Source organism: Salminus brasiliensis, chromosome 10 (genome assembly GCF_030463535.1).
Source record: "Salminus brasiliensis chromosome 10, fSalBra1.hap2, whole genome shotgun sequence".
Lineage (NCBI taxonomy): Eukaryota > Metazoa > Chordata > Actinopteri > Characiformes > Bryconidae > Salminus > Salminus brasiliensis.
In genome coordinates, this window is record NC_132887.1 from 2,830,201 (window position 1) to 2,855,387 (window position 25,187).

Here is a 25,187-nt window from a genome sequence, read left to right on the forward strand (position 1 = left end):
TGCAGACAGGCACCACACCCTAAAACCAACAACATACACAACATACTTGTCCAAATGTTTGTGGACACCCATTCTAATGAATGCATTCAGTACTGCCAATAGAATAGATCAATACTTTCTGGAGCAGATTCACATGAACCTATAGGCTCCATGCTGCCTAATGCCAGGCATGGGCTATAGAGGGGTATAAAGCCCCCGGGCATTGAGCTGAGGAGCAGTGGAAGAACTGTGTTCTCTGGAATAATGGATGGTGGAGCTCCATCCAGTACTTTGGGGATGATGAGGTGGGGTGATGATCATCATCACCTGCACCAGCATCCTGACCTCACTATCGCTCTTGTCGCAGAATGCAATCAAATCCTTACAGCAATGCTCTTGTTCTTTATTAGAAACAGCAACCTTGTGCTTCCACTCTCTGGCCACTTTATTAGAAACCCCTACCTTGTGCTTCCACTCTCTGGCCACTTTATTAGAAACACCAACCTTGTGCTTCCACTCACTGGCCACTTTATTAGAAACCCTGACCTTGTGCTTCCACTCAATGGCCACTTTATTAGAAACACCAACCTTGTGCTTCCGCTCACTGGCCACTTTATTAGAAACCCTGACCTTACGCTTCCACTCACTGGCCACTTTATTAGAAACCCCTACCTTGTGCTTCCACTCACTGGCCACTTTATTAGAAACACCAACCTTGTGCTTCCACTCACTGGCCACTTTATTAGAAACATCAACCTTGTGCTTCCACTCACTGGCCACTTTATTAGAAACACTAACCTTGTGCTTCCACTCACTGGCCACTTTATTAGAAACCCTGACCTTACGCTTCCACTCACTGGCCACTTTATTAGAAACCCTGACCTTGTGCTTCCACTCACTGGCCACTTTATTAGAAACCCTGACCTTACGCTTCCACTAACTGGCCACTTTATTAGAAACACTAACCTTGTGCTTCCACTCACTGGCCACTTTATTAGAAACCCTGACCTTACGCTTCCACTCACTGGCCACTTTATTAGAAACCCTGACCTTGTGCTTCCACTCACTGGCCACTTTATTAGAAACACTAACCTTGTGCTTCCACTCACTGGCCACTTTATTAGAAACCCTGACCTTGTGCTTCCATTCACTGGCCACTTTTTTAGAAACCCTGACCTTGTGCTTCCACTCACTGGCCACTTTATTAGAAACCCCTACCTTGTGCTTTCACACACTGGCCACTTTATTAGAAACCCTGACCTTGTGCTTCCACTCACTGGCCACTTTATTAGAAACACCAACCTTGTGCTTCCACTCACTGGCCACTTTATTAGAAACACTAACCTTGTGCTTCCACTCACTGGCCACTTTATTAGAAACCCTGACCTTGTGCTTCCACTCACTGGTCACTTTATTAGAAACCCTGACCTTGTGCTTCCACTCACTGGCCACTTTATTAGGAACACCTACCTTGTGTTCAGAAGAAACAATGAATAAACAGGTGTCCCAATACTTTTGTCCAGATAGTGTAGCGCCAGTGCAAAAACTAAAGAAGCAACTTCAGACAATAATCATGTGTTGGCTGGTCCACTACAGTAAAGGGGGCGGGTGTTTGGCTGGTGTTTACCCCTCACTGCTGATGTCCGCTCTGTAAAGATGTATGAAGGAGCCGTCCTGTTCCAGCCAGTACAGATTCCTCTCAGCTAAATCCGCAGCTATTCCAGCAATCTGTCGAGACAAAAAGAGCTGTGCTTGTACTTGAGGAAAATACTGATGGATGTGTACTTTCTGTACTCAAAGTATCACTAAGCTGTCATACCTCTACCTATACTCAAGTATATAAGCAAAATAAGGAATCTACCTCCACTTCAGAGCCCATTATGGTCATTAACACGGCTCAATGCTGGGGGGCTTTACACCCCTCTAGCCCACGCCTGCCATTAGGCAGCATGGGGTCAATAGGTGCTTCAGTACTCTTCTACAGGGACTAGACAAGCTGTGTGTGGAATGTTCACATCTGTGTCAGCAATGGGTGCAACTTAAATGAGCTAAATGCATTCATTAGAAGGGGTGTCCACAAACTTTTTTTTTTTTAGACATTTAGTGTCCCTCCACTGTGTGTTGTATGGGATGCGTGTGAATTCAGTGAATGTGTATGTGCTGTCTATTTCCCACCTTTCTCCCGGAGAAGACACTCAGCTCTTTGAGGAGCTGCCGGTTCTCCCCGTCTAGCCTACACACCTCCACAGTGGTCTCAGTGCTCCAGTAGATGGCAGCATTTGGTGAGTCTAAAAGCAGGCTTTCAATTCTCTGCTTTGCAGTCAGAAACACTTCAGCACCCAGGCCAGACTTCACCCCTCTGCAAATCTGGCGAGATTGATCATTTGCAGTAAGTCAATAAATATGATAAAAGAATTAAGTCAGTGTATGGCCGCTTAATTAGAAACATCAACCTTGTGCTTCCACTCACTGGCCACTTTATTAGAAACATCAACCTTGTGCTTCCACTCTCTGGCCACTTTATTAGAAACCCTGACCTTGTGCTTCCACTCACTGGCCGCTTAATTAGAAACATCAACCTTGTGCTTCCACTCACTGGCCATTTTATTAGAAACCCTGACCTTGTGCTTCCACTCACTGGCCACTTTATTAGAAACACCAACCTTGTGCTTCCACTCACTGGCCACTTTATTAGAAACACCAACCTTGTGCTTCCACTCTCTGGCCACTTTATTAGAAACCCTGACCTTGCACTTCCACTAACTGGCCACTTTATTAGAAACCCTGACCCTGCGCTCCCACTAACTGGCCACTTTATTAAAAACCCTGACCTTGCACTTCCACTCACTGGCCACTTTATTAGAAACACTGACTTTGCGCTTCCACTCACTGGCCACTTTATTAGAAACCCTGACCTTGCACTTCCACTAACTGGCCACTTTATTAGAAACCCTGACCCTGCGCTCCCACTAACTGGCCACTTTATTAAAAACCCTGACCTTGCACTTCCACTCACTGGCCACTTTATTAGAAACCCTGACTTTGCGCTTCCACTAACTGGCCACTTTATTAGAAACCCTGACCTTGCGCTTCCACTAACTGGCCACTTTATTAGAAACCCTGACTTTGCGCTTCCACTAACTGGCCACTTTATTAGAAACCCTGACTTTGCGCTTCCACTAACTGGCCACTTTATTAGAAACACCAACCTTGCGCTTCCACTAACTGGCCACTTTATTAGAAACCCTGACCTTGCACTTCCACTTACTGGCCACTTTATTAGAAACCCTGACTTTGCGCTTCCACTAACTGGCCACTTTATTAGAAACCCTGACTTTGCGCTTCCACTAACTGGCCACTTTATTAGAAACACCAACCTTGTGCTTCCACTCACTGGCCACTTTATTAGAAACACCAAAGTTGTGCTTCCACTCTCTGGCCACTTTATTAGAAACCCTGACCTTACACTTCCACTAACTGGCCACTTTATTAGAAACCCTGACCCTGCGCTCCCACTAACTGGCCACTTTATTAAAAACCCTGACCTTGCACTTCCACTCACTGGCCACTTTATTAGAAACCCTGACTTTGCGCTTCCACTAACTGGCCACTTTATTAGAAACCCTGACTTTGCGCTTCCACTAACTGGCCACTTTATTAGAAACACCAACCTTGCGCTTCCACTCACTGGCCACTTTATTTAAGGCTTTTTTTTTCTGTACATGATAAAACACCTTCGTTACTCACCATACTCGCGTTGCAGCTCCAGTATAAATATTGACCCAGCCAGTCAAAGGCTACAGTCTCTGCTTTTAGACTCGGAGGCACTGCAAACACTTTAGGAGCGGGAAAGTGATCATCCAGCTCCATCCAGCTAATGTGTCCTGAGCCGTTTGTCCAGAAGACTGTTCCATTATACCAGTCCATATCTGTTCAACACCAAAGCAGATGATGAGATCAGGAGATCAGATGAGACCATCAGGTGCAGACTGGCACAGTTCAGGAGGACCTTATTTGAACATACATCACTGTGACTATATATATGTATATATCATATTTATGTAACACATGTATAATAATAATAACTATAGTTTACACCTTGAATCACACCTTCATGCACACACTTGCAAACACACACATTATATATATATATATATATATAATGCTGATCTACACCAAGAGCCCTTCCAGCTTCAAGTACGGCTCGGCTCGACCCGCCATCCTTTAAGATCCACGGAAGGAAGACGAGCGTCCAGACCTTGTTCATGGGGCCTACAGACGACCCATGTGAGATTAGGGTGGGCTGTAACAACTGGGCCCATTTGGGAAGCCCAACTGGGTCCCAGTAACAACACATGTACAAAACCCACTTAGAGCCCATGCCCACCTGGAACCCACCTAGCCCACATTCCACCTTTTTTAACATAAAATCGTAAGTTATAAAAAGGCCTGTACCTTTTTATAACTTACACTAATACACCAGCCTGAGGCCTACAATTTCAGCAGGCTTTTTACTGTCCTGCACCGAAGTGGTGGAACGAACTTCCCCTGGGTGTCCGAACAACCGAGTCCAACGCTCGCTGTCTTCAAACCCAGACTGAAGACCCTCCTTCACTTCTGAGAGTACTCAGGCGAAGAGAAGAGTACTATGGTCTCCATATTGACTTGTGTTTAGTAGAGTCTAAGATTAGAGGATCTTTGAATTATTAGTCCATTGAAACCTTTTTTAAGTCGAGCATTGCTGTGAGCGTTTCTTTAGCAGTATGCTTTGGGTCATCGTCCTGTTGGAGGGTCTCAAATCACTAACAGACCAAAGCTGGTTTTGCTCAAGAGTATCCCAGTATTTAGCACCATTCATCGTTCCCTCTAGACCAGATTCCCAGTCCCTGCTGCTGAAAAACATGGTGTTCTTGGGGTGATGAGATGTATTGGCTTGGCACCAGACATAGCGTTGTCCTTGGTGGCCTCATCTGACCAGAGCACCTTCCTTCATACATTTGAGGGGTCTCCCACATGCCTTTTGGCAAACTCACACCTTAGGAGCCTTACTATTTTTGTCTGTAAGTACAGGCGTCTTCAGAAAGCCCAGCTCTATGCAGTGTACGGCTTACTGTGGTTGTATGTGGATTAGCACTTTCACAGATACATCAGCACATACCTTCTACTTCGTTCACCCCAGAGTCCAGAGACTGAAGGAAGTGGAAACTGTCCAACTCCTGCTTCCAAAGGCCGTTAAGTGATGCAGCAATTATATATGGAGAATCATCCACTGGTTGGAAAAAGACATCTTCGATTAGTGCGTTTTACTGTACGTTTATTCGTGGATATTAACACAATAACCAAAGGAATTAGCATCTACTGTTTTAGCTAAACTATTTGGACAAAAGTATTGGGACACCTGCTCATTCATAGTCTCATACTTCCTTCCGAATCAAGGGTATAAAAATGTTGGAGTAACTGTCCAGGGAAGAAGGCTTTCTACTAGATCTTAAGCAAAGCATTGCTGTGAGGATTTGATTGCATTCAGCAACAAGAGTATTAGTAAGGTCAGGATGTTGGATGATCATCACTCCACCTCATCCATCCGCAACTACCCAACTCATCCCGAAAGTATTGGATGGAGCTCCACCATCCATCATCCCAAAGAACACAGCTCTTCCACTGCTCCACAGCTCAATGCTCTCTATAGCCCATGCCTGGCATCAGGCAGCATGGTGCCAATAGGTTCATGATGTTGATCTGCTCCTGCAGGGAGTCCTATTCTATTGGCAGTACTTCTCTACAGGGACTAGACATCTCCACATGCTTTGAGGAGAGCATGCAGCATGCTGTTAGCACCATGCTAATTGGTTGAGCCATTACTTCTTGTCTACATTAGCCTTGTAGATCCAGTAGAAAACTAATGGAGCAAACCTCAGAGTCTTGGTAATTGGCTATTTCTGGTGTCCACCTTACCTGCCTGCAGTGTTGTTCCCTCAAACTCCACAGCTTGAGAATGTCCTCCCGGAGAACTGGCCCACACAGTAATGAAATAGCGCTGGCTGCTCTGGAGATGAGGAACTGTGGTCTGTGTAGTTGTTATGTTGGTGATCTCCTCAAACACTGATCCATTAACCAAACACCTCACAAAGTATGTCCAGTCTTGCCAAGCTGACGGACCTGATCGAGGACAAACAGGACACACAGTAGGCCAATGAATAGATCCCACACTCCTGATAAGACTTTTGTAGAGTCTTCTGCAAAGGTTTGGACACCCCCAGCTAAATGACACCAAAAATCCACTGGTAAACACAGCAGCCCCTGTAGATGATCAATTTTCACCAAATCCTAATCCTAACATCTGGCCCATGTGGGACCTGTAGGGGTAGCACAACTGGGAACCGGAAAGTTTCATCCATGGGTTCCATGTTGGCCCACATATGGATGCCCACTAGGGTCCCACCAGGGTTAGTGATCGGACCAGGAGGGGTAAAACATGGGTCCCATCTGGGCTGTACACTGTTCATGGGGCCTACAGACGACCCATGTAAGATTAGGGTGGGCTGTAATGATGGGGCCCATTTAGGAAACCCTACTGGGTCCCAGTAACAACACATGGGCTCTAAGTACAAACCCACTCAGAGCCCATGCTCACCTGGAACCCACCTAGCCCACATTCCACCTGGGCACAGAATTTCATAACATAAAATCGTAAGTTATAAAAAGGCCTGTGCAAAACTTTGGACACCCTTATCCCACTAGCACACCGGGCCTGAGGCCTACAATTTCAGCAGCTGACCATACAGAGTTAAGGTGAGTGACCTCTAATACAGCATGAAAGCTTCAGAAGGACTGAATCTGTTCACTAAATGAATTGACTCACTTGATCCATTTGCAGGTTCCGGTTTGTTCCATTTGACTCTAGCTATATCTGATCCGAACAGAACCTGCAGGCCTCTGGGCCTCCTGGGCACTGGATACAGCTGTGAGAAAGGCCCAGAAAAGCAGAGGTTTCCAAAGCCCCCGTAACTGGCCTCGAAGATATCACAGTCCATAGAGAACTCCACGAAAGTGGCCACCTCTCCCTTCCCCATCGCTTTATACACTTTCTCTCCATCCGTCAGCATCAGCAGGCCGTCTTCATAAGCCACACTCTGGGCATCGTGGTCAATTTGAGAAAACAGAGTGACGGACAGCGAGCCGTCCAGAGACACGGCCGAGAGTGTGTGGTCTGCTCTGTTGTAGAAAACCAGCCTCTTATTGGGGAAACTGACCACGAAGTCATTCACAGAGTCCGCCTTAACCACGAGAGTGAGGTTATCTGTGTGCCCAAAGCCCTCCGGAAGGGAAATGCGGTGGATTTCGTCCTGCAAAAGCAAGAAGAGCCACCTGACAAGACAAACGCTCATTATTATTTATCATAGATTTTACTTTTTAAAAAAATAGGAATTAAGTTTCTAATTTTACCCAATTTTCTTCCCAACCCCCCTTCATGTGAATTCCCCTAGCACTAGCAAAGCATGTCTCCGCCAACATGTTGCTCCCCAGCTCTCACACAACGACCAACATCACACTAGGAGTGATGTGGGGAGGAAGCGCCAACAACCCACCCCTGAGAGAGCAAGGCCAGTTGTGCTCTCTCTGACTCCGGCTGCCGATGGCCAGCGGTGTGACTCTGGATTCGAACCAGCAGTCTTTGGATCATAGTGGCAGTGCCTTAGTCTTGGAGCTCCTTGTTTTGAATGTTAATAAGTGATGCTATTTTATATACACACATAAACTATGCAAATCAAAGGTGCTTTATATGTCTGATTTATTTATGATTTTATTATGATTTATTATGATGAAATTGCAATTATTTGGAAAACAATGAGAAGAAATGTACTGATTTATACATACTGTACGTATTTAAAGTGGTACTTTACAGCCTTTAGATTTGATCACTACATTTTAAATATAGAATATTCGGGATATTAATGTTTATGCAAACTTTTTTTTTAACTAGTTTCATTATGCACCATCATTCTAAAGTTTGTAATACTTCTAAAATTAATATATGTGATGTTATATAAAATAATAACTTGTATAAAATGTAGATTTAAATATTATGATATTCTATCTATCTATCTATCTATCTATCTATCTATCTATCTATATATATATATATATATATATATATATATATTACAATTCCTTTTTATGTTTTTTTGGTAATTTGTAGGTTTTTGTCAACCTCAGAATTTTATATTGTATATTAATTATATTAAAACGGCATACTATTACTTTATTTTGGGAAATGTTACTAAAACATTGTTCTAGATATTAATTTTATTAGAAATTCCAAATATAAATGTTATTAGATTAAATCTGAATTTATGTTAAACATTATTGTAGGTATTAGGTTTAGGTTATGATTATTATTTATTATAAATGCAAAAATGTGGATTCACTTATATGAATACTATATGTTATTTTATATACAATAACATCCAAAATGCATATTTGAATATTATAATGTAATTTATATACTTTATACTATATATTAATTATATTAATAATTATTAATTATATACTTCTTTTTTTTTTTACAGTTTCTGGAATTCTTTGCCATTTCAACACAGGGCAGTCTCGGCAGTCTCTGTAAAGTTCATTTTGGATATTAATTTCTTTCTTCTTCATTCTGGGTATAAATGCCATTTGTACTTTTATTAGAGCCTCATTTTTAATATAAATACTATTAAATCTAGTTATACATATATATATATATATATATATATATATATTTTAAATTAGATTTACAAATTCTAAATATAAATGTTATTAGAACTCTATATAGTAATTAGAAGTTCATTATAGGTTTTTATTTTAATGTATTATTAATATTGTCCAAACACAGGGCAGCCTGTTATTAGAACTTTAGCTTGGATTTTCTGTGAAATCGAACAGAACTAGAGTATCAGAATTATTTAATATCTGCAGTAATATTGTGATTTTACATGATTAAAAACAGTGTGCCCATCTTCCACCCCGCCTTCCTTCTGCGCTGTTTAAACCACAGCACTGCTTGTGAATATATCTACGCTGATGGGTGCGTTGGTCTCAAATGAGGGGTGTTCAGGTCAGTTTCTGGAGTATTGCTGTGTATCTTGGCGACGGAAAACACAGCCGGAGCTCCACTGACTGAAAACAGCCCAGACAGACGTTCGTCAACAGTCAGACGTGCGTTCGTTGCTATCTCGGCAGTGAATTGTCAACACAGGCGCGTGCAGCCTGACGCTCGTACCCCCCCACACCACTGAAACAGCAACCCGCCAAGGTCAGTCTGACCGCACCTGGCTCTAAAAGGGGGTGGAGAGAGACGCTCTGATTGGTGTATTACTGCACGTTACGCCCAAAACAAACACACCCATGATTCATTAAGAGACTCAATACTTTTCCTTCCGTTACCATAGCAAAGATACACCGACACGCCCCCTAAATCAAGCTGCATGGCGCATGTTCGCCTAAATATCACTAAAATAGGGCCCAGTGTTTCTAAACTTTTGAATGATAGCATATGTCATGCAGGTTTCATGATTTGTGATTATGATTATGATTATGATACTAACCCGTTATATGGATCCGCAATCACTCTTTTCAGAGCACCAGCTAAAGGGAGGTTAAAGTCCACGGCAGAGGAACAGTCGTCTAGTTTACAGTAGAAGACCTGCATTCAATTAAGCGGTGATAGAGCAAGTAAATATGAATTTAATTAACATTAATAAGGTCAGTATCAGACAAACATGAAGCACAGAGAGAGAGAGAGAGAGAGAGAGAGAGAGAGAGAGAGAGAAAGTAAAAGCAACATAAGGGAAATACACACCTGGCCACTGGAGATGTAGTACAGTGTCCTGTAGAGCCAGTCTACAGACAGACCGGTGACCTCTGCCTGGGCCGAGTGAATGAGCCTAAGGTCCGAGTGGTCTGTCAGATTCCCCGCCCCCTTTTCCCAAATACGATTTCCCTCAGAGAAATAGACCTGATTGGAGTCCTGATACACGGCCACCCCTGAAAAGAATCACACCAAATATGATAAATATGATAATTAAGATGAAATGACATTAGATGAAAAATGAAAATACTCGTATTAGTCGTATAATAATTCTTTAAACTATTAATTAGATTACTATAAAAGAAAGAAATTAAAATGTGGCCCTGGATGGACCTATAGACCTATAGAATAGACTAGCCCCAGTGAGCTAATTAGCTTACTACACTCTGGACAAAAGTATTGGGACACCTTTTAATTCCTGAATTCAGGTGTTTGATTCAGTCCCGTTCAGCCACAGGTGTATAAAATCCATGTTCCATATTTTTTACAGTGTAATATAATTATATAATATTATATAATATGGTTTAATAATATTATAGTTTGGGAGTGCTCAGCAGAACATGCACACTTATTAATGAATTGTGGTTCTGATGAAAGCTTAGAGATTAGACAGGACAGACCTGTGATGTTCCCCTGTATCAGTGTGTCTGAGAGACAGTCCGCTGCACTGAAAAAATCCGCCGTCACTTCATGTCTCCTCAGTGAATTCAGCCTGGACGCAAGAACCCAGTGTCCTCCACTCTGCCCTGAAAGTTAAACGTGGGGTTTCACTGTTGTACTGCTCTCGCTCAGAAAGAGCTAAAAGCAGGGATGACCATCAGTGTGACTGTAACTGACCCGGTCGCGGTGCTGTTGTCACATGAGCTTCAGCCTCCACCCCCTGACCTTCACGATTCACAGCAGCGATGGAGAGCCTGGACAGAAGTCAAATTTCAACTGGGCTTATTAATCAACTGTACACTGTACTGTAAAAAGGGTTCTACAAGTACTGTAAAAAGAGTTCTACATAGTACTGTAAAAAGGGTTCTACAAGTACTGTAAAAAGAGTTCTACATAGTACTGTAAAAAGGGTTCTACAAGTACTGTAAAAAGGGTTCTACAAGTACTGTAAAAAGAGTTCTACACAGCACTGTAAAAAGGGTTTTACATAATACTGTAAAAAGAGTTCTACACAGCACTGTAAAAAGGGTTCTACATAATACTGTAAAAAGGGTTCTACAAGTACTGTAAAAAGGGTTCTACGCAGCACTGTAAAAAGGGTTCTACATAGTACTGTAAAAAGAGTTCTGCACAGTACTGTAAAAAGAGTTCTACACAGTACTGTAAAAAGGGTTCTACATAGTACTGTAAAAAGAGTTCTACACAGTACTTTAAAAGGGTTCTACATAGTACTGTAAAAAGAGTTCTGCACAGTACTGTAAAAAGAGTTCTACACAGTACTTTAAAAAGAGTTCTACAAGTACTGTAAAAAGGGTTCTACATAGTACTGTAAAAAGGGTTCTGCACAGTACTGTAAAAAGAGTTCTACACAGTACTGTAAAAAGTGTTCTACAAGTACTGTAAAAAGGGTTCTACATAGTACTGTAAAAAGGGTTCTACAAGTACTGTAAAAAGAGTTCTGCACAGTACTATAAAAGGAGTTCTGCACAGCACTGTAAAAAGGGTTCTACATAGTACTGTAAAAAGGGTTCTACACAGTACTGTAAAAAGAGTTCTACATAGTACTGTAAAAACGGTTCTACATAGTACTGTAAAAAGGGTTCTACACAGTACTGCAAAAAGGGTTCTACACAGTACTGTAAAAAATGTTCTACATAGCACTGTAAAAAGGGTTCTACATAGTACTGTGAAAAGGGTTCTACAAGTACTGTAAAAAGAGTTCTACACAGCACTGTAAAAAGGGTTCTACAAGTACTGTAAAAAGGGTTCTACATAGTACTGTATAAAGAGTTCTACATAGTACTGTAAAAAGTGTTCTACAAGTACTGTAAAAAGTGTTCTACATAGTACTGTAAAAAGGGTTCTACAAGTACTGTAAAAAGAGTTCTACACAGTACTTTAAAAGGGTTCTACATAGTACTGTAAAAAGGGTTCTACAAGTACTGTAAAAAGGGTTCTACATAGTACTGTAAAAAGAGTTCTACACAGTACTGTAAAAAGGGTTCTACATAGTACTGTAAAAAGAGTTCTACACAGTACTTTAAAAGGGTTCTACATAGTACTGTAAAAAGAGTTCTGCACAGTACTTTAAAAAGAGTTCTACAAGTACTGTAAAAAGGGTTCTACATAGTACTGTAAAAAGGGTTCTGCACAGTACTGTAAAAAGAGTTCTACACAGTACTGTAAAAAGTGTTCTACAAGTACTGTAAAAAGGGTTCTACATAGTACTGTAAAAAGGGTTCTACACAGTACTGCAAAAAGGGTTCTACACAGTACTGTAAAAAATGTTCTACATAGCACTGTAAAAAGGGTTCTACATAGTACTGTGAAAAGGGTTCTACAAGTACTGTAAAAAGAGTTCTACACAGCACTGTAAAAAGGGTTCTACAAGTACTGTAAAAAGGGTTCTACATAGTACTGTATAAAGAGTTCTACATAGTACTGTAAAAAGGGTTCTACAAGTACTGTAAAAAGAGTTCTACACAGTACTTTAAAAGGGTTCTACATAGTACTGTAAAAAGGGTTCTACAAGTACTGTAAAAAGGGTTCTACATAGTACTGTAAAAAGGGTTCTACACAGTACTGTAAAAAGGGTTCTTTGACTTGTAATGATAGGGAAACACATAGGAGCTACATAGAACCCGGAATCCAGGTTCACTTAAACCATCCCGTTTAGTTCAGAAACTGCTGCACATTTTTATCAGTTCTGAGCAGTCGAGGCACGAACCCCACAAGACCTCTAAAGTGGCCTCCTGTGGTATCTGGTACCAAAACGTCAGCAGCAGATCCTGTAGGTTGTGAGGTGGACGGGGCCATCAGTCTCTGGTGCCCATGACCTTGTCACTGGTTCACCGTTGTCCTTCCTTGAGTCACTTGGCCGTACTGTAGGCCGTAAACAGCCCAGAAGACCTGCCTGATGCCAGTCATTATCTAGAACCTTACAGTTTGGTTATTGTCAAAATGTCTCAGATTCTTACGCTTGTCCATTTCTCCTGCTTCATCACCTTCAAGATCTTCAAGATGAGACTGCTTCTTCACTCACTGCCTAACATGTAGATCCACCCCTTGAAGATCATTAGTGTTATTCACTTCACCTGTCAGTGGTACTAATGTTATATTTATATATTTATATTTACGGCATTTAGCTGACGTTGTTATCCAGAGCGGCTCACAAGATTACTCGTATTACAGAGGAGGGCCAATGTAGTGTTAGGAGTCTTGCCCAAGGACTCTTATTGGTGTAGCGCAGTACAGTCACCCAGACCAGGAATCGAACCCCGGTCTACCACGTGGTGGTGTAGTAGCATACTGGCAGGTAGTGGTGTTATCTATTGCGCCACACCAACCACCTGATGGCTGATCTGTGAACAATCCCTAGACTAGATTACCCTCAGTGAGCTAATTTGCTAGTGATGTTTTTGGAAAATCAGATCTTAAATCAGGCAGCTATGTTTTTTTAATTATTATTATTTTAACGGCAATGTAAAAAATAATAAATATACTAATAATATTAAAAATCAGGTAAAAATTTGTGTTTTTTTACATTTGGCTTGAGGCATTTTGGGTCCATGGGCCATGGTGGGAGGCAGTTTGACCAATGGTTGATGTAGATGCCGATACATGTAAACCAATAGTCGCTTTAGGAAGGCGGGACTTAAGCAGTTTGGCCATTGGCTGCATGATGGTCTAATAGTGGTGGTGAGAAAGCAGGACTTTCTCACTTCGACAAATGGTTGATGTATTTGCAGGTACATGTAGACCAATAGTGGTGGTAAGAAGGCAGGATTTAAGCAGTTTGGCCAATGGTTGATGCAGATGTTGGTTCATGTAGACCAATATTCGTTTTAGGAAGACGGGACCTAAGCAGTTTGACCAATGGTTGCATGATAGTACAGTAGTGGTTGTGAGAAAGTGGGACTTTGACCAATGTCTGATGTAGATGCCACTACAGATTGACCAATAGGGGGGTAATAAGGCGGGACTTAAGCAGTTTGACCAATGGTTGATGTAGTTGCAGGTACATGTAGACCAGTAGTGGTGGTAGAAAGGCGGGACATAAGCAGTTTGACCAATGGTGGATGTAGATGCCGCTACACATAGACCAATAGTGGCTGTGAGGAGGCGGGGCTTCAGCAGATACTGGACGTTTTACACAACTAAGCCTTGACAAGGTGAGACTTAAGCAGTTTGACTAGTGGCTGCATGATAGCCCATGATGTTAGTGATAAGGCGGAACCTAAGCAGTTTGACCAATGGTTGATGTAGATGCTGCTACATGTAGACCAACAGTGGCTGTAACAGAGGCGGGGCTTAAGCAGATACTGGACGTTTTACACAACGTAGCATTTTTTTTTACATCCCAAATCAAGGACATGTCCGGGAAAAAGAGGACATCTGCTCACGCTAGGGCAGCTAGCCTGCTGGTCAGGAGGCTAAGGCTACGTTTCTCTGCCATTAATATGTTGACCATTTCTGAAATTTTCCTGCGTTTCTGCTCACCTGTAGGAGGTGTTGTACAGTGTTGGGTAGAAGGTGGTGAAGAAGACGTTTCCCCATGTGGCTACTGTCAGGTTGTGTGTCTGCGCTGTCAGATTGAGGTTATAGCCCACAATCGTTCCTCCTGGACTCTCTGGAGCTGACCAGCTGACCTCCACACTCTCTCCACTGTCACTCCCAGCACTCTCAATAACAGGACTGGAGGGGACTGAGGAGAGATCAGTTACTCACAGACAGATAAACACAAGATGTCCATATACTTTTGACAAGAAATCTAAGTGCAAATGATACACTAAAAGGACAAAAGAATTGGGACACCTGCTCATTTCTCATTGTTTCTTCCAAAATCAAGAGATTATTTTATGCAAGAGGTCAGGATATTGGATGACCACCAGCCCATCTCATCATACCCAACTCATCCCAAAAGTATTCGATGGAGCTCCACATCCATCATTCCAGAGAACACAGTTATTCCACTGCTCCACAGCAAAATGCATAATGCCAATAGGTTCATGATGTTTATCTGCTCCAGAGAGTCCTATTCTATTGGCAGTAGTTCTCTACAAGGACTAGACAAGCTGAATGTATTCATTTGAAGGAATGTCCACAAATATTTGGACATATAGTGTATCAGTACTTACGTCCAAACGGCTCAGTTCGATACATGGAGCTCTCTGGAGAACAGGTGTGTGTCTCTGAAATCACGGCCCAGATCCTGAACTTATACAGTGAGAATGGCTGCAGATTCTCCACCATGTACGAAGGCTCTGTAACATTCTACACAAAAAAATTTAAATAAATTAATAAACAAAAATATTATTAATATCCAGTATGAAGCTCTAATAACAATATCCAGTATGAAGCTCTAATAACATTAACATCCAGTATGAAGTTGTACTAATATCAATATCCAGTATGAAGCACTAATAACATTAATATCCAGTATGAAGCACTAATAACATCAATATCCAGTATGAAGCTCTAATAACATCAATATCCAGTATGAAGCTCTAATAACATTAATATCCAGTATGAAGCTCTAATAACATTAATATCCAGTATGAAGCTCTAATAGTATTAATATCCAGTATGAAGTTCTAATAACATTAATATCAGTATGAAGCTCTAATAACATTAATATCCAGTATGAAGCACTAATAACATCAATATCCAGTATGAAGCTCTAATAACATTAATATCCAGTATGAAGCTCTAACAGTATTAATATCCAGTATGAAGCTCTAATAACATTAATATCCAGTATGAAGCACTAATAACATCAATATCCAGTATGAAGCTCTAATAACATCAATATCCAGTATGAAGCTCTAATAACATTAATATCCAGTATGAAGCTCTAATAACATTAATATCCAGTATGAAGCTCTAATAGTATTAATATCCAGTATGAAGTTCTAATAACATTAATATCAGTATGAAGCTCTAATAACATTAATATCCAGTATGAAGCACTAATAACATCAATATCCAGTATGAAGCTCTAATAACATTAATATCCAGTATGAAGCTCTAACAGTATTAATATCCAGTATGAAGCTCTAATAACATTAATATCCAGTATGAAGTTATAATAACTTTAATATCCAGTATGAAGCTCTAATAGCATTAATATCCAGTATGAAGCTCTAATAACATTAATATCCAGTATGAAGCTCTAATAGCATTAATATCCAGTATGAAGTTCTAATAACATTAATATCCAGTCTGAAGCTCTAATAACATTAATATCCAGTATGAAGCTCTAATAACATTAATATCCAGTATGAAGCTACAATAGCATTAATATCCAGTATGAAGCTCTAATAACATTCATATCCAGTATGAAGCTCTAATATCATTCATATCCAATATGAAGCTACAATAGCATTAATATCCAGTATGAAGCTCTAATAACATTAATATCCAGTATGAAGCACTAATAACATTAATATCCAGTATGAAGCTCTAATAACATTCATATCCAGTATGAAGCTCTAATAACATTAATATCCAGTATGAAGCTCTAATAACATTCATATCCAGTATGAAGCTCTAATATCATTCATATCCAGTATGAAGTTGTAATAACATTAATATCCAGTATGAAGCTCTAATAACATTAATATCTAGTATGAAGTTCTAATAACATTAATATCCAGTATGAAGCTCTAATAACATTAATATCTAGTATGAAGCTCTAATAACATTAATATCTAGTATGAAGTTCTAATAACATTAATATCCAGTATGAAGCTCTAATAACATTAATATCCAGTATGAAGCTCTAATAACATTCATATCCAGTATGAAGCTCTAATAACATTCATATCCAGTATGAAGTTCTAATAGCATTAATATCCAGTATGAAGTTCTAATAACATTAATATCCAGTATGAAGCTCTAATAACATTAATATCCAGTATGAAGCTCTAATAACATTAATATCCAGTATGAGGCTCTAATAACATTAATATCCAGAATGCACCTCATTTTGTGTCCAAACTCCAGCTTGTTTGGGTCCGGTCCACTGGGGAATGTAGATCATGTCAGAGCAGTTCAGAGGTATCCAGCTCAGGGTGATGCTGTGAGAGCCAATCTGAGAAGCGTATGGGGCAGACAGAGAGCCGAAAGGGTCTACAACGAAAAGGAGGTAATTAGACTGACCATAACAGAGACACTTATTATTATTATTATTATTATTATAGAAATGACATTTCTATTAATTCTATTTTATAAATGAAGTACTGATTAAATGATTATAATGATGACGTTTCTTCAGGTGTGTGAGTTTAGCTAGATTACCTCCATCTCTCAGTGCTGATCACATGAAGATCAGATCTCCAGATGATTAAATATGCTTAAGTATGAAAGGTATTTTCCCCCATGACTGTATCTGATGCATATATTGATTAAATGAAAGCATATGACATAACTACGGTTCATATAATCGAGGTTCTGACTGTACTCACTCAGGAGGGCGCTCTGACCACAGCGACTGACCGTGCTTTCAGCCGTCTGAAATGGAAACACTTCTGTTATCAGAACACAAAAGACTGAGAAACCAAAAGTATTCGGTTCTACTTTCTGAAAGTGAGCTAATTCAGCTATGTTTGACTTACAGGAGGATCTTGAGGGCGATCGTCTGCTGATGAACATCTCAGACAGATCAGAAGTAAAAGCAGAGCAGGAAGGTGAGAACCTAACACAGGCCCAACTCTTCTTCTCCTCCAGATCTTCTCCATTACACACTTACTGCTGCACACACACTGTCATCAGCCACCGAACCCAAACAGCCGGGCATCAGTCAGGAGGACATTTCTGTTCCAGTTCCTCATACAGGTACTGTCCAGTCAGGGTCCCAGCCACACCTGTCTGCGGTTTCACCTGAGTGTGTGGGTGAGTGTGTGTGAGAGAATGGAAAGGAAATAGGAACAGACTACTGTGGAAGATTGTGTCACTCAGATCTGCCAGTAAACACTGGTTTTATTAGATTCACTGAACTATGGACTTGGACTGGTTCCAGCTATGGTGTTCTTATCTTTACAGTCGATGTGTGTGAATACACACTGCTGTTTGTGCAAATGTCAAAAGGGTGATACACTCTTGCTCACACCAGTTCTGAGAGCGAGGCAGAGACTGAGAGGACTTCTTCACATTATATCCCAAAATAAACGTCAACAACAACAACAACAACAACAACAACAACAATGCTACTAAAAAAACAGGCATCATCATCATCATTATCATCATCATCATTATCATCATCATCTTTATCATCATTGTATCAAAGTCATATTAAATTGTGTTTCAGTATCCTGGGACAATACATGGCATGTCAACGCAAATATTATATACTGTAACATACCATACCTTAACATATCACACCTTAACATATCATACCTTAACATACCATACCATACCATTCCTTAACATACCATACCATACCATACCATACCATACCATACCATACCATACCTTAACATACCATACCTTAACATACCATACCATACCTTAACATACCTTAACATACCATACCTTAACATACCATACCTTAACATACCATACCATACCTTAACATACCATACCATTCCTTAACATACCATACCATACCATACCATTCCTTAACATACCATACCTTAACATACCATACCTTAACATACCATACCATACCATACCATACCATTCCTTAACATACCATACCATACCATACCATACCATTCCTTAACATACCATACCATACCATACCATACCTTAACATACCATACCTTAACATACCTTAACATACCATACCTTAACATACCATACCTTAACATACCATACCATACCTTAACATACCATACCTTAACATACCTTAACATACCATACCTTAACATACCATACCTTAACATACCATACCATACCATACCTTAACATATCATACCTTAACATATCATACCTTAACATACCATACCATACCATACCTTAACATACCATACCTTAACATACCTTAACATACCATACCTTAACATACCTTAACATACCATACCTTAACATACCATACCATACCATACCTTAACATACCATACCTTAACATACCTTAACATACCATACCTTAACATACCATACCTTAACATACCTTAACATACCATACCTTAACATACCATACCATACCATACCTTAACATACCATACCTTAACATACCTTAACATACCATACCTTAACATACCATACCTTAACATACCTTAACATACCATACCTTAACATACCATACCATACCATACCTTAACATATCATACCTTAACATATCATACCTTAACATACCATACCATACCATACCTTAACATACCATACCTTAACATACCATACCATACCATACCATTCCTTAACATACCATACCATACCATACCATTCCTTAACATACCATACCATACCATTCCTTAACATACCATACCTTAACATACCATACCATACCATACCTTAACATACCATTCCTTAACATACCATACCATACCATACCATTCCTTAACATACCATACCTTAACATACCATACCATACCATACCATTCCTTAACATACCATACCATACCATACCTTAACATACCATACCATACCATACCATTCCTTAACATACCATACCATACCATACCTTAACATACCATACCATACCATACCATACCATACCTTAACATACCATACCTTAACATACCATACCTTAACATACCATACCATACCATTCCTTAACATACCATACCATATCATACCATTCCTTAACATACCATACCTTACCATACCTTAACATACCATACCTTAACATACCATACCTTAACATACCATACCATACCATACCATTCCTTAACATACCATACCATACCATACCATACCTTAACATACCATACCATACCATACCTTAACATACCATACCTTAACATACCATACCATACCATACCATTCCTTAACATACCATACCATACCATACCATTCCTTAACATACCATACCTTAACATACCATACCTTAACATACCATACCATATCATACCATACCTTAACATACCATTCCTTAACATACCATACCTTAACATACCATACCTTAACATACCTTAACATACCATACCTTAACATACCATACCATACCATACCATTCCTTAACATACCATACCATACCATACCATTCCTTAACATACCATACCTTAACATACCATACCTTAACATACCATACCATACCATACCATACCTTAACATACCATACCATACCATACCATACCATTCCTTAACATACCATACCATACCATACCATTCCTTAACATACCATACCTTACCATACCTTAACATACCATACCTTAACATACCATTCTTTAACATACCATACCATACCATTCCTTAACATACCATACCTTAACATACCATACCTTAACATACCATACCATACCATACCATTCCTTAACATACCATACCATAACATACCATTCCTTAACATACCATACCATACCATACCATTCCTTAACATACCATACCTTAACATACCATACCATACCATACCATACCTTAACATACCATACCATATCATACCTTAACATATCATACCTTAACATACCATACCATACCATACCTTAACATACCATACCTTAACATACCATTCCTTAACATACCATACCTTAACATACCATACCTTAACATACCATTCCTTAACATACCATACCTTAACATACCATACCATACCATACCTTAACATACCATACCATACCATACCATTCCTTAACATACCATACCTTAACATACCATTCCTTAACATATCATACCATACCCTTCCTTAACATACCATACCTTAACATACCATACCATACCATACCATACCTTAACATACCATACCTTAACATACCATTCCTTAACATACCATACCTTAACATACCATACCTTAACATACCATACCATACCATACCATTCCTTAACATACCATTCCTTAACATACCATACCATACCATACCATACCTTAACATACCATTCCTTAACATATCATACCATACCCTTCCTTAACATACCATACCTTAACATACCTTAACATGCCATACCTTAACATACCTTAACATGCCATGCCATACCATACCATAGACAACATCTCTAAAACTTCAGGAAAGTGTTGAGGCAGGAAAAATGGGCAAGCATGAGAATCTGAGACAATTTATATGAGACAGGACTTAAAGGGTCTGCTAATGACGTTAGTTCTGGCTATTTAATTTTAGCCAGGTGGTATTAATGTTATGATTGGTGATTGGTGTAATAAAATAGTCCTACATAAAAAGTAATTTTATTTATTTACTTATTTAATTCATTGCACTACAAACTAGAGATGATCTGCCTCCCATACCATAACACATATGTCATCTGTACTAACAAAATGCAGAAGTGCAGAAGACTAACCACACACAGTTCTTACACTGACCTGTAGGTGGCGACACAAGGCCGTTCATTCACATATCTGTGTGAGATTTGATTGATCCTGTGTGTCTTGCTGTAATTATTACATATGTCATCAGACTGTACCAGAAAGCCAACATGGTGACGCAGGCAGTTCCCCCTACCACCCAAACGAGACTCACCACTCATCTACCCCTAACCCAGGTGAACACCTGACCAGCTATAAACACCAAACCAGCAGGCTGTAGGTTACACTGATCGTAGCAGTCACACAGTGGACTCCGGATCCGCAGAGTTACAGCCTCCAGTGTTTTCCTCTGCAGTAGCGACAGTGTGGGAAAGGCTGGAGGATATCTGAGTGCAGGATCTTTCTCATTCGTCTCTGAGCTGTTATCACATGATCTCTCAAAGGGGGATTGCGTGAGAAGACGTATTTCTGTCAGCCAGATGCAGACGGTGCCCCCATAGCAGCCCCCAATGCATGTCAATGACTGTACACCCACTGAGCAAGTCATTAGGATACTGATACTGCACAGAGCCTCCCTTAGCTCCCAGAACAGCCTATCTTCAGCAAGACGTCGAGAACATCCTTTGAGATTCTGCTTCATGTTGACATGATTGCCTCATGCAATTCCTGCAGATTTTTTAGGAAAGCTTTCATGTTGAGAATCTCCCGCTCCACCACATCCCACGGGCGTTCCGTTGGGTTCAGATCTGGTGATTGGGAAGGCCACTGAAGAACCCAGTATTATTATAGCGTTCCTAATAATGTGCTCAATGAGAGCATCTTGGCAGAATGAGATTTGGGAAAGGAGGGGGTTGGGAATACAGTGTTGTCTAAATAATAAGAAATTCAGCTGACCTGGGCCTCAGGAGGGGCCTGCTTCTCCTTATTGTCTAAGCTAAACTATATCCCATTGTTTTTGCTCGCTTGTGTTTCTCGTGGAGTGTATGGCTACGAACTGCGAGCCACCGTTGAGTAAAGGGCTCATTCAGCATGCCAATTTCTGTGAGCTGTGCTTTCATTAAAGACTGGAGGTGCTTCATTAGCCCTACATAGCAACAGGGTGTCAATTATGATGCATTTACTCTGCCTTTGACAAAAGCTAGCAGTTGACAAAAGTATTGGGACACCTACTCATTCATCATTCCTTCTGAAATCAAGGGTATTAAAAAAGAGTTGACCTGCTTTTGTTGGAGTAGCTGTCTCTACTGTCTCTATCTGTCTTTTTGGAGGATTTTGGAGGAGCATTTTTATGTTTGCGAGGTCAGGATATTGGATGATGACCACCATACCATACCATACCATAGCTTTGACAAGAACCAACCTAGACAACTTGATCAGAACATCTCCAGAACATCAGTGAACCATTGACACCTAGGACTCCCATGTTATAACTTACAGGACTTAAAAGGTCTGCTAATAACATTAGTCTTAGTGCCAACCCACCTCATCCCCATCTCCCCAACTCATCCTAAAAGAATTAGAAGATCGTTCTAGAGAACGGAGGGGCTTTATACCCCTCTAGTCAACGCCTGGCAGTAGGCATGGAACCAATAGATTTGGGTTTATCTGCTCCAGGGAGTCCTATTCTATTGAAAATTAGTCTCTCCAGAGACCAAACAAGCTATGTGCATGCATTTGCACATCTGAGTCAGCAACGGGTGCAACTGAAAGTAGCTGAGAGCATGAATTAGAAGGGGTGTCCACAAACTTTTGAACAAATGGTGCACTGATGGAAACTTTTAATCCACTATGATGTCCATAATGTGACAAACAAACTTGGAGATACTTGTTGATGTGTTTTTTATGGCGCTTTTTAATCAGCTCTTATAAATAGCAGAGATGTTTTTCCACTGTCTTCGTCCAAGTTCCCTCAGTTGCAGGCTAAAAATACCAGGCTATTAGATCACCGCGGCACACTGGATGAACACTGCATTGACAGCATTGACTTTAATTCCCGCAGACGTGCCATGCCAGGCTAGTTATGCAGAATGCTTCAGCTGCTTAATTAATAATGGACACCTTCGACTCCTGGATGTGACGGCCGTCGCAGGTACAACATCAGCATAAAAGTTTGTGCTTGGCAGTTTATGAGGGCAACCTGCCTTATTTATAGATTCATTGGCCATTTTATCAGGAACACCCATCATTAAGACCCACTTTGCAGGTGTACTATTGATTACCCCCCCCCCCCCCCCCCTCGTTCATTATACAGGACCGATATAGGAATACTACAGGATATTATTGGGGTGATGGACCATTCTCAGAACAGCAGGAGTACTAACTTGGCTCTGTGGTCAGGAAAAGAGTTTCCTAATAAAGCCCTGCTGAAAAAAACCCAGCCTGGCCAGTTCAGGCTACCCAAGCTGGTTAAGCTGGTTGACCAGCGTGGGATATGTTTTCATTTGACTTTTAGCTGGTCTACAATCATGATCAATCTGAGCAAGTTAGACCACCAGTATGATCAGCAAAACCAAGCTGCTCAACCAGCAAAACCAAGCTGTTTAACCAGCTTGGTTTCACTGGTTGAACAGCTTGGTTTTCCTGGTTGAACAGTTTGGTTTTGCTGATCCATTCTCAGAACAGCAGGTCAATCTGCAAACAGCTGGTCAATCTGCAAAACCAAGCTGTTCAGTCAGCAAGACCAAGCTGTTTGATCACCATGAAGAGCATGACTAATCTGGTTGACCTGCATGACTAAGCTATACTGGTCGACCAGCATGACCAACAAAATCAAGCTGGTCAATCTGCAAAACCAAGCTGTTCAACCACCTTGAAGAGCATGACTAATCTGCTCAACCAGCATGACCTGCATGACTAAGATAAGATGGTTGACCAGCATGACCAACAAAATCAAGTTGGTCAACCTGGAAATCCAAGCTGTTCAACCAGCAAAACCAAGCTGATTGATCAGCATGAAGAGCATGACTAATCTGGTTGACCAGCATGACTAAGCTAAGATGGTCCACCAACACGACCAAACAAAATCAAGCTGGTCTGCAAATCCAAGATGGTCGATCAGCAAGACCAAGCTGGGTGACCACCATGAAGAGCATGACCAATCTGGTCAACCAGCATGACCTGCATGACTAAGCTAAGCTGGTCGACCAGCATGGCCAACAAAATCAAGCTGCTCAATCTGCAAATCCAAGCGGGTCGATCAGCAAGACCTAGCTGATTGACCAGCATGACCTGCACGACCTGCATGACTATGCAAAGATGGCCGATCAGCAGGACAAGCAAAACCAAGCTGATTGACCAACAGGGCCTAGCTCTTCAGCCAGCAAGACCAAGCTGATTGACCAGCATAAACAGCATGACTAATCTGGTCAACCAGCATGACCTGCATGACCTGCATGACTAAGTTAAGCTGGTCGATCAGCAGGACCAGCAAAACCAAACTGATTGATCAGCAGGGCCAAGCTGGTTGACCAGCACCACCAGGCTTGAAGACCACCATGACCAAATTATATGCAACAGCTGGTTAACCAGCTAGCATACCAGCACTGGGTATGTTTCCACCTGAATTACCAGCTTTCACCCACCTTGACCATCAAAGATCAGTCTAAACCATCTGAAACCAGCTACCAGCAGAAGTTGCTTTTTCAGCAGGGATGTTCCTAAAAGCTTTTTGGCTTGGATAATCAGTAAAGCCCACTCAGCATTGAGCTGTGGAGCAGTGGAAGAACTGTGCTCTCCGGCATGATGGGGGTGCTTCATCCAGTACTTTTGGGATGAGTTGGGGATGATGAGGTAGGGTGGTGATAAATCATCCAACGTCCTGACTTTATTATCGCTCTTGTCACT

At 40.8% G+C, this 25,187-nt stretch overlaps 1 protein-coding gene across 2 annotated transcripts in view; it reads right to left on the bottom strand.

Moving 5' to 3' along the window:
- Positions 1–17,874, bottom strand: part of ros1 (c-ros oncogene 1, receptor tyrosine kinase) — a 29,803-nt gene extending 11,929 nt beyond the window's left edge. For both annotated transcript variants that reach the window (XM_072690236.1, XM_072690235.1), the window contains exons 1-15: positions 17,605–17,874; positions 17,455–17,500; positions 16,971–17,119; positions 15,127–15,262; positions 14,489–14,693; positions 10,667–10,743; positions 10,450–10,575; positions 9,821–10,005; positions 9,567–9,664; positions 6,842–7,347; positions 5,935–6,138; positions 5,138–5,248; positions 3,727–3,908; positions 2,155–2,346; positions 1,607–1,707 (exon numbers count right to left, since the gene is read on the bottom strand). In XM_072690236.1, the coding sequence (XP_072546337.1) occupies positions 1,607–1,707; positions 2,155–2,346; positions 3,727–3,908; positions 5,138–5,248; positions 5,935–6,138; positions 6,842–7,347; positions 9,567–9,664; positions 9,821–10,005; positions 10,450–10,575; positions 10,667–10,743; positions 14,489–14,693; positions 15,127–15,262; positions 16,971–17,119; positions 17,455–17,500; positions 17,605–17,727 (2,441 nt within the window). In that variant the 5' untranslated portion in view covers positions 17,728–17,874. The remainder of the gene's footprint in view (positions 1–1,606; positions 1,708–2,154; positions 2,347–3,726; positions 3,909–5,137; positions 5,249–5,934; positions 6,139–6,841; positions 7,348–9,566; positions 9,665–9,820; positions 10,006–10,449; positions 10,576–10,666; positions 10,744–14,488; positions 14,694–15,126; positions 15,263–16,970; positions 17,120–17,454; positions 17,501–17,604) is intronic.
- Positions 17,875–25,187: the final 7,313 nt, after the last annotated feature.